At 32.9% G+C, this 11,855-nt stretch overlaps 1 protein-coding gene across 1 annotated transcript; it reads left to right on the plus strand.

Annotated features, from left to right (window-relative positions):
- Nucleotides 1–218: 218 nt before the first annotated feature.
- Nucleotides 219–785, plus strand: LOC134692451 (variable charge X-linked protein 3B-like). The gene has a single exon (XM_063552903.1). It carries the CDS (start codon nucleotides 219–221, stop codon nucleotides 783–785), a length of 567 nt encoding a protein of 188 aa, XP_063408973.1.
- The last annotated feature ends 11,070 nt before the right edge of the window (nucleotides 786–11,855 follow it).

An 11,855-nucleotide genomic window follows, 5' to 3' on the forward strand; every position in this document is an offset into this window, starting at 1 on the left:
TGACAATACAACTATATTCGTATAGATCGTGTGAGAAAGTTTTTACTTTTATTCATATCTAATTCGAACATATATAGTATGCATATTAAAGCATTTATAAAATCATTGAAATATTGAAAACAGGTCGTTATTTATCAGTCTTATTAGAAACTGAAAAAATGAAAATTAATAATAAGAAAATGCAATTTATCTACTGCTTTACAATATTAGTGTTTAATATGAATAAAACCCCTAGCACAGCATCAAGCGAGGTACAAAACCCTAGCACTGCATCGAGTGAGGTACAAAACCCTAGCACTGCATCAAGTGAGGTACAAAACCCTAGCACTGCATCGAGTGAGGTACAAAACCCTAGCATTGCATCAAGTGAGGTACAAAACCCTAGCACTGCATCGAGTGAGGTACAAAACCCTAGCATTGCATCGAGTGAGGTACAAAACCCTAGCACTGCATCGAGTGAGGTACAAAACCCTAGCACTGCATCGAGTGAGGTACAAAACCCTAGCACTGCATCGAGTGAGGTACAAAACCCTAGCACTGCATCGAGTGAGGTACAAAACCCTAGCACTGCATCGAGTGAGGTACAAAACCCTAGCACTGCATCGAGTGAGGTACAAAACCCTAGCACTGCATCGAGTGAGGTACAAAACCCTAGCACTGCATCGAGTGAGGTACAAAACCCTAGCACTGCATCGAGTGAGGTACAAAACCCTAGCACTGCATCAAGTGAGGTACTTGGCAGTTACAATTTCAAACACAAATCGCGATGCTCGCCGCGACAGTAAAAACAAAACACTGAAAACCAAAGCAATAGCAATACAAACCACTTGTTAACATGTTTATTACGATTATGTCAGAGCTAAGCTTGGACTATGACAGTTGTTTTCCATTCAATGTTTTGTTTTATCATTCGTTTTGAATTATAGTGAAGATTATTGTTGTGTTGTTTCTTTTATCTCTCTGGTGGGAGAGTAATCATATCCTGCTTTACATGTGGCACCCGTTGTGTTACGCACTCGACGGTATGTATTACTCGTTGATGTCACATTTTAAGAAAAGGGGACATTGATGTGGTTAATGATGTATCAATTATCTTCACTTTAATCGTACGTTTATGTTTTAAGATATTTCTCAAATTAATTCTGCACATACATTAAGTTATTGAAGATTTCGAAGTAATTGAACTTTTTTCTCAATTTTCATTTTAATTTTCATTTATTTATTTAAAGAAAAAAAGATGTATAACTGCCAATGAGACAACTCTCCAAAAAAGCCCAAATGACACAGAAATTAAAAAAAATGTATATTTTAGTTTCTCTAATTTGTGTTCTATTTTCATATTTCGCTGTGTGAGAAAAATATTTCTTCTTACTAGTGAAAAATCTGTTTACCAAAAAATGAAATCAACACGTTTAATAATTTCTATCGGCCGATACGCATTTCTTGATCTAACTTTATCAGGAACGCTAAAAGCCAAACATTTGAAAACTGAAGATGTATAAGTACCGAAAGCTTAGTTTCTTAATAATTTATAAATTTATAAACGGACAATTTTAGCTATGTTTGTACTGAAATACTGACTTATAAGCTGATGATACTCTCGGAGACTGATAGTCCACCAGCAGAGGTACCGACCCAGTGATGTAAAACAAAATTGAAAACAACTCGTTTAATAATGTCTTGCGTTCGAAGCGCTTTTCGGGATTTAAATTTCCGGAACGCTCAGAGCCAAATATTTGAAATCAGAAGATGTATAAGTACCAAAACCGCTCTGAAGAGATATATGTAAAAATACCTAACATAAATAGCCAAATGCATATAAAGCCAGCATGAAGGAGTTAAACCATAGTTTCTTAATAATTTCAAAATTTATAAATGATTGTTTAAAATTTAATTGTGACGTTTAATGATTTTGTTTTCCTCTGAACTTTCTTATTGTGACGTCATGAAAAAGGCGACCATGAAGTACACAACTTTCCTCAAATCTTTGAAAAGAAAAGTTTAATAAGAGAAACATATTCACCTCTGTAACTCGTGTATTCCGATATTTCTCCACTGTCAACAGTTAAATTTTAATTATTTAAAAAGCTCGGTAAGCCTCGCCTTTTAAACATTCAAATTTAACTGTCTCGAGTGGATAAGTATCGTTATACACGTGTTGCAGTTATGGAATCTATATGGAGTAAAAAGAATTGGGGATCTGCATGATGCTATAGACTTCTTTCGATTTTTATCTAATATAGGAAATCAAGCTTCAATGTTCAAAACAATTTGTTTACACATTCTGTTTTTTTTTTGGTGGTAAAATATTTGATTCAGACAAGTTTAAGGTCCTGTGTATGTATTTACTTCTGTAGGTCGCTTCATCATGTTATATCTAGTCAATCATCTAGGAAAACTATTTCGGGAAAACAGATAAATTACAGATTGATCTCACTAAATATTGATAATTTAATTGATGTTTTAGCTATAAGGGGGCAAATAATTGTTCGGCCTGGTCAGAATAAGTCCTGATATATAAATACCACTAAGGAAGTAATTAAATATAAATGTTAGTCTGATTGAAACAAAATCTTAGTTTTATTTCCGATGAATCTAAACAAAGTTCTTTTTTAAGATATTATGTGTCTTTCCAATGATTGATCACTACGTTCTTAAACATAAAAATGATACCAAATGTAACCAAATTGTCAAAATTTAACCATATGCATATTTTATAAAGAAGAAATGGATATTTGTGTAGTTCTACTATAAAATATTATATCAGCGACTTAAAAAGAAAGTCTTCATATGATTCTCGTGTATCGAAAAAAAGTTTACTGTATGTCAGTGAAAATACATCGAGAGAAGAAATTAAATGAATAGCACGACGGGATTGTTATCAGCATAAAATTCCCTGAAGGGAAATCATTACATTACAACTATGAAGGCAAATACTTATAAGATTCTTTATTTGTCAGCGCAATATTGAAAGAATTGTTGAGAGGCTTGTAATTTATAAATTGCAGTGCATGACATAACATCGAATAGGAAAAAATGTTTATTCAAAGGTCGTGTCTGGAAACGGCAGAATGTTACATAATGTATCACTTTATTATTTTATTATCTTGCTGGAATGTTTTTTTAGTGGTCTTATTTCTCATTCACATTTTTCTACATTTCTTTTTTTATACTCCTGGTCACGCCGACCAAAATATTTTGAATAATGTAGAGTGCATAATACAATTTACGTGAATTTATGCAACATTTACAATTTATTTGAATTTATACTTACTCGTGTTTTGAAGCATTATCATTTTTTAAAGTTGTTATGCTCTTTTATTAATCAGCCATTTGAACTTATGGTAGGAAGCTTGCAATTTTATATATGATTTAACTATTAATTGAAAATTTTATTTCTTTTTTATAATCTGTTTCTATTCTTTGTCACATCCAACTATTTGTTTAACATGATATGCCTAACAAAAATCAGTATTGAATCAAAAAGAAAAATCACGAGAGCTAGTTTGTTTTATTTTTAATATTATTTGCCGTCCTGATATAAGAAAATCCGACAGGTATTGTACAAAGAGGGTAACCTGTGTTATCCGACAAAGTAGGGAACCAGAAAAAATGTCAGATTGAACTGGGTGTCGGAATACTCAGGTTTTTTTCTCCAATGATATGTATATTTTAGGACCATGAAAATTCGTCGATATGAGCAGGTTGTTGTTTTTCTGTTTTTCTGTTTGTCTTTTTCATTTTAGATTTATGAGTTTGACTGTCACTTTGGTATCTTTCGTCCCTCCTTTGTTGGAATATTCAGGTGTCGAATATCATGTTACACTGTATTTAGAATCTAAGACGAAATATAAGATTGTCTTCGATGTAAAACATTTTGTGATTTTCGTTAGATTTAACCAAAAGTATTCCGACCAAATGTAGTCTTTGGTTTTCTTCAGACTCTGTCAAACACTGAAATGCAATCTCCTCTACAACTTCTTTTTTATAAACATAACACAATGATTAAGAGATAACTGTATTGTATTTGAAGCTTTAAGGACGTCCATCGGTAGTTTTACTGTCGCAAATTTAGTTTACCTGGCGACGCGGAGCGGAGACAGGTAAACGGGTATTTGCGACAGTAAAACTACCGATGGACGTCCGCAAAGCTTCAAATACAATACAGTTATCTCTATTCTAATGCAAAACAAGTTCATTATTAAATTTCAATCATTATTTCAGTGTAAAATCTTCATTAAAGAAAATTCCGCGAAAAAATGTTATCTTCTTTGGTCCCTACACTAGGTGTCAAACATAAACACCGGGCGTTTTATGGCTTCTGTGCCGCTTCAAAATGTAATAACATTTGATTAAAAGAAGATTTTTAGGCGCAACAAGTGAGTTTTTTTGTTTATTATTGTAGAAATAGCATGTCAATACATTCCGAAATTCAAAATGTCGGCTTCCCTAGTTACAGACGAGGAGGTAGAGAATTTTACGCTTGCTGTCATCCAATCAGAACAATTGTTACAAAATAATTGCATTAGAATATGGTTTTAACTGTACTTGCCCTGTGTATCCTTGAAATATTTGCTATCAGAAGTTTATCAACCGACTAGCAATCCAAACAGTTAAGTATATTGTAAATGCTCGAGTTAGTTTATTACACTTTAATGAACACTGAGATGAACTGAGCTGATATGGAAATGTTATTAACTGATTCTCTGTTGTAGCATTGACAACCCAATTATTTTCTTCTTATATCGCGTGAGAAAGTGTTTAACAATATCGATATATAATCCTAGCATATATAGTATCATCAACCTTATTTATTTTAGTGCACCAGATTAGCATTTCAACACGAAGCCAACATATTTGAAAGTCCAAAACATATAACAAACGTCAAATAGTGAACTAAACCAAAAAGAACAAAAGTGACGCCAAACTATGGAACAAAAGATTTGCAACCGTAAGATACACTCTTGAATTTGAAATGACACAGAAATCTTAATTCAGTAGAATAAATTAAACAAATGTCAAAAATCCTGGCAATCAGTTTACAAACTAAATTCTTGATTTTTTTTTAACAAATCATGAAAATGGTTCTTCACCAATGAATCTTGAATAAACAATTTTTAGGATGAAAAAAAAAAATTAGTAAGTGCATTTCCGATATCAATGTTAAATATAGACATTCTAAAGAAAAAGGTGTACTGACCACCATTGTGGTCACCAATTTTACGGGTATAAAAATATTTGGAACTTGAATTCTGCTTTTAAAACTCAAAACCTGCGTTCTATAATTTAAACAGATTCTGCTCCTCATGTCACAACCGACAAAATGCTTACATCAAACACGTTGATATCACATTCTATCATCGCTGTTTATAAATTGAGAATGGGAATAGGGAGTGTGTCATACAAACAACAATAGGATCAAAGAGCAGAAAACAGCCAAATACTACCAATAAACTTTCAACTCAGCGAGAGAAAAAAATCTTGCACCTTGAGGGGGCCAAAATGTGTACTCGTTCAATGGAAAACACATCAAACCAAACTTCAAAACATATAGATAAACTAAAATTATAATCATACAAGTTTACTAAAGATCAGCGGCTCCTGACTTGGGATAGGTACACAAATACGGCGGGGTCAAACATGTTTTGTGATATAAAGATACACACTATACGTATATGAATATCGCTAAATGTCTATGAATTGCCTAGAGGTTTGGGTTCTAAAAATCAATTTCAAAAAGAAAAAAAAAACATCAGTTAATTGTTTACAGGTTTAAAGAACTCGAACTTGCTGCGGATCAAGTTTGAATCTTTACGATTTTCTTTAGTCGTTTTTTTCTTTAAGGATATATTTTATACAGATTTTTAAGAATTGTGGATCTCTTAGATGGTATACACTACGGTGGCGTCTAATCTGATATCGGAAATCAAGCTCTTACGGTCAAAACAATTTATTTACACATTCTGTTTTTGAAGTAAAATAATTGATTTAGACAAGTTTATCGTCCGGTGTATTTATTTACTTCTGTAGATTGCATGATCAATTTATATCTCGTCTATCAGCTAAGGAAAATACTTTGGGGAAAAATATTTACTAGTTTTTCATTTCTTGTATGGGGCATTGTTCTAAATTCTCTATTCTGTATTGTACTAGAAATGAAGTCGATAACCCGATTGAGATGAAAACACCAACAATATGCAGTGATTAATGAATATTATGTAATACATCGTGTAAAAAAAAACAAGGCATCAAACTATATAGTTCTGTATGCCAAATTTGTCAATCTTTAGAAAGGAATTCGATCACTCGTTATAATATTCATACAAAATTACAAACTAAAGATTACCAAACTTTTTTGCTAAAATTGTTTAACATTTCACAACTGTATAATACGGTTAAATTACTCATCCCTTATTTTATTGATTTTTTTATTTTCAATGTATTATAGATCGAATGAGTCCGTTCAGTTCATGTTCACTTTTTTAATATGTCTTTTGATTAAGTTAAATCATTTTAATTAAAATTTTAGAGTGTTCCTTTCTATAATGTAATGTAACACTATTGTTTCAGATAAGGGTAAAGGTTACGTACTATTAAAACTGCAATTGTGTGTCCCTAAGTCAGGAATATGATGTTCAGTTGTTGTCGTTTTTTTATGTGGTTCATAATGTTTCTCGTTTTTCATATAAATTATACTGTTGGTTTTCCCGTTTAAATGATTTTACACTAGAACTGTGTATGGGCCCTTAAAGCTTGTACGGTATGACATACGGCTACGTGTTGAAGACCATACTTTGACCTATAATGGATATAGGAAGATGTGGTGTGAATGCCAATGAGACAAATCTCCATCCGAATAACAATTTAAAACAAGTTAACTATTATAGGTCAATGTACGGCCTTCAACACGGAGCCTAGGCTCACACTGAACAACAACCTATAAAGGGCAGAAACATTACTAGTGTTAAATAGTATAGTGTTATAATATTGTTCGTTTCTCTTTGTGTTGCATTTTAACGTTGAGTCGTTTGTGTTTTCTCTTATTTTTGAGATATTGAGATAAGACGTGGCACGGTACTTGTCTATCCCAAATTCATGTATTTGGTTTTCATGTTACATTTGTTATTCTCGTGGTGTTTTGTCTGATGATTGGTCTGTTTCTGTGTGTGTTGCGTTTCGGTGTTGTGTCGTTGTTCTCCTCTTATATTTAATGCGTTTCGCTCGGTTTTGGTTTGTTACCCCGATTTTGTTTTTTGTCCATGGATTTATGAGTTTTGAACAGCGGTATACTACTGTTGCCTTTATTAAACAATTTAAACGGGGAAAACAACGGTTTAAAGGCCAAAAAAGCAAACAAACAAGTCCAAACAAAGCCATGACTAGACACCACTGCGAAATATTTAACCCTTCGAAAATAATCACTTTTGAAAAAAACAACGGTTTATTATGGTTTACTTTTAAATTCTGACTGGGATGGAGAATGGTCTCATTGGCACTGATACCATATCTTCCCGTTGCACATTTGTTTTCTGTCAACCTGTCCTGCTATTTTTGTTCCATATTCCTAAGTTAGTTTTCGTAGTTAGATGTTGTAGATACTTGTTTGTACTTGTAGCTATTTTGAGTTGTATGTCCTTCATGAATTAACTTTAAATTGCACATTATCTTTTAGTACATAAGTGTAATTACATATCTGTTGTTTTGACAATTAACATTCTTGCACAGTAAGTCTAAAACCGTGTTGTTGGTTACAAAATACCAGGAAAACAAGCACAATAAAATGTATTTAATTATTATAAGTAATAACATATCAATTATACACTTTCATGGTATATATCTCATGTTTTCGGAACATCAATTTGCTTTCCTAAATTTGTGCACATTTTTCAATGTATGTATTTTAAACTTTGTATAGAAAATGTTGTATAGATGCCAATGAGACAACTCTCCATCCAAGTGACAATTTATAAAACTTAACCATTATAGATCAAAGTACGGCCTTCAACACGGGGCCTACGTTCACACCAAACAGCAAGCACAGTTGTATTGTGTTTTTGACCTTTCGTGCTGGATTGGTTAACATGGTGACCAATAGAGCATTTGCATTAATAAAGTTCCTCCTGGCGTATCAGTATCGACGTATTATATAGCACGTATATGAGGAAAGGATAAATTGAGCTAAGTCAGTCCCGATGAAAATATAGTATAAAGCAATTAATTTTAATCAAGTTTAAATTGAGGTCAAGGCTGAATCATAATTTTATACAAATCTTCCCGATACGTAAACGTCGATCCGTGAACGGATCCAAATACGCAAGTAGTGCAAATGTTCTAGTTCATTGTCATGTTTCATGTTTCTTTACAGTTAACATTTATTTATCTTCGTTTTTTATATATTCTTATTGGAATATTTTGTAAAAAATATATGACGTGCGCATGTTCAGTACCATGTCGTAAACAACAAAACTTTGGTCTACTGATAATGGTTTAACATATATATGTTTGACCAGAAACGAACAAGTCACCATAGGGGACATGTGTGGTCGAAAAAGGTCACCACATTATTATGTTTAATATGAAATCAACAAAATTTTAGGTATAGCAAGGCCTTCTTTCGTTCATTCAATTCGATATATTCTGAAACCAAAAGAACACAATGTGCTGTAAGGCATGTTAGAGTAAACACAATAATTGTCTAATTGAATATACCAACTGCGTCAGGGAGAATTGACCGCAATAAGCTTTTATTGCCCTTTTATGGGTTTCTCTTTGGTCATAATGATCCTAACGTATATAGGAATTAACCAACTTTTAAATTTGTCAAATTTACATAAAAAGTCTTAAAATATTGTTATTTCTTATCGCTTGTCCTTGAACATATTCAGCAGATACACGGAAAGTATATATTGTTTAGATTATCTTGTGATACTCACAATTATTTAATATGACTGAAATTTAAGGTTGATATTTTAGTGTTCATGTGTTCGATATTGTCGACTTTGAGATAGCTATCAGTATCCGAGAGTATACTTAGAAAGCTAATTTGTGTCATTTTGCTAGTAGTTGATGTGGGTTTGTTTAAGGCCAAAGAAGGTATGAAATTGATGATCGAGCATTGAAGACCAACAATTCCTAAAAGTTTTGCCGAATACAGCTAAGGTTATCTATTCCTGAGGTAAAAAAGCTTTAGTATTTCAAAAATCAAAAATTTTGTTAACACTTAATTTCTATTTATTAGCATATCATCGATAACCCTAGTCAACACAGAAGTGCTGACTACTGGGCTTGTGCTACCTTCATGGATACAAATCTCCACCAGCAGTGGCATGGACCCCGTGGTTTAAATAATCTCATCATAGAAACCAGAATTAAAATTTTATATTGACGCCGACGCGCGTTTCGTCTGCTAAGGACTCATTAGTGACGTGCGAATAAAAATATTTAAAAGACCAAATAAAGTATGGAGTTGTAGAGCAATTAGGACCAAAATTGCCTGCAAGTTTTGCAAAATACAGCTACGGTAGTGCTATCCCGACCAATCGAATGTAGGATGCTCACAAATATGTTTATCCTTTCGCATTCTTTATAGACCTGCCCTTGGTTATATAAGTAGTATGCCATTAAGCGTTTGTTTTGTGTCAAATCTTTTGGGTTGTTGCGTTCAGCTTAAACCAAGACGACAATTGTTTACCAATGTTTAAATCAATTATAGAAGCGACAAATCAATGTATCAAACACAAACTGACGGAATCTATGAACTTCACAAACAGCAAGGTTGAGAACGTCGACAAAGTAGTCAATTTTTGCTAGAAATGCATCATCCGTCACATTCAGTAAAAATAAGAAACAATGTGTACATTCGATCGAAGACCGTCAGTGACTTGTGACATCGATAATCGTATCAGATGATGACCGCAAAATGTTTCCAGTGTTGATTGTATTCGTTCTGCCTTATAAGTATGCTGCAATTTTTTCATGCGTACAGTAAACCAACTTATTTTGGCGGATACTTAATTTCGCGTGTTGTCCTATCTAGGCCACTTCGCGGCTATTTAATTTCGCGATTTTCTAATTTGCTTGAGGTGTTCAAATAAGAAAAGATCTAAGTGATACATATTCGCGACGATTCAAATTCGCGTTATTTTTCTACTCGCGAAAGTCGCGAAAATAAATCGCTCGCGAATATTAGTTGGTTTACAGTATGTTTTCCTTTAATATGACAATATAATTGTTTTACATACTAATTAGTGAGGATCTCTTTATAGTTTGTGATACGGTATATTTTACCATTTGTATGGCAGTTTTCAACCTCGTCCTTTTGTCTCTGTGAATATTTTTTCTATTGGCAATCATATAGCATCTCTTTATTCAAATTGAAAGGACATAAGGCGAAATATAAAGAAAGCATATAGGTTCTTATGACTTTCTGTTCTGTAAATCAACTTATTTTAGATAAAATTTTAGTTAACATTAAACAGTTGATTATGTGTGCTAAAGTGCTTTCCTGAATAAGGCATGTATTGTTTGTTTAGTTATTTGACCAGTACAACAAGTATAATCGCAACGTGACTAGGACCATTAATACTTAATGCTGCCACGTAGTACAGTAAATAATAGTAATCATTGCAGTAATTATAATGTGTTACTTTTACATTGGAAGCAATCAGTTTGTTCATGTAACGATTTTAGGTGAATGTATTGACAACTATGTTTATTCCAAAGAACATCGTGATTGATTCCTGTGTTATAGGCTGCTTTTATCTCCGTCGAAAACATAGAAAGATGATCTTATAACCGGCCAAGTTCGTCTGTTATTCCGGCCAAAAGGCCTTGGCTAGAAAATACGTAAAAATGTTATGGGCTTCTAAATCGATGTTATATGTAACGATATCATATTTTGTATGCAAATATTTAACTTGAATATGTAGCGTATAAGAAAAATCTTGATCTGACTTCCACTTCCTGTGTGTCAAATTTATAAAAGTTGACAATGTTCGTTGATCAAGTAAAGTGTTCTTCGTGGTTGTATTTGCTTTGATGCAATGGAATGGTTCTGTATTGAGTTCGCAGCTTATAAATGTTGAGTTTTAGCATGTAAGTAATGTTGACATCTACCGATAATGTGAAAATAATAACACCTACTTGACTACAACATATTTTGTCGAGCCATTTCTTTGCTTCCATATGAAAGATGGAAGAGGTTTGTATTTCATTTGCAGCTTATTGATATTCAGTGGATGCATTTAATATTTACATCTAGATCTGCCATGCAGTCACTTCCGAATATAAATGCAAATGGGCGATGTCGTCCGTCCTAGTTCCAGACATTTATTTGAATACCAATGTTACATGTAGATAATGTCATATCCACTTCATGATTTACTGTATAACTATTGTGATTCATTTATTTTCGTATGTATCAATTTTCGTGTATTGAGAACTTGGATTTTCGTGCAAATTTGATTTCATGGTTTTATCAATCCCTTCATTCAAAGCCTTTAAAACATGTGTGTTCGTTGAACATTCGAACAATTTTATTGGTGGTTCACCTTGCAGTCACGAAACCCTTCTTTGTGTGCAGTTTAAATTTCACTCTGTGCATACTCGTGCATCCACGTTGTTGTATCAACTAATTCGCACCACTGTTAAATTGTATTTGATTTTGAACATGCATCAATATTTACCAAGTGAAATGGTCTGAAATCAAAAGCCGATCAACTCAATTAATTTGCGTGCACCTCAAATCTCCTGGTATTAATATGAAACATTTGTCAAATGTCAGAAAGCAAATTAATATCACGTGGTCAAATTTATTATACGCATGTAGACTGATAAATGTCTTTAATGGATAAAAT

The sequence above is a fragment of the Mytilus trossulus genome, chromosome 12 (genome assembly GCF_036588685.1).
Source record: "Mytilus trossulus isolate FHL-02 chromosome 12, PNRI_Mtr1.1.1.hap1, whole genome shotgun sequence".
Classification (NCBI taxonomy): domain Eukaryota; kingdom Metazoa; phylum Mollusca; class Bivalvia; order Mytilida; family Mytilidae; genus Mytilus; species Mytilus trossulus.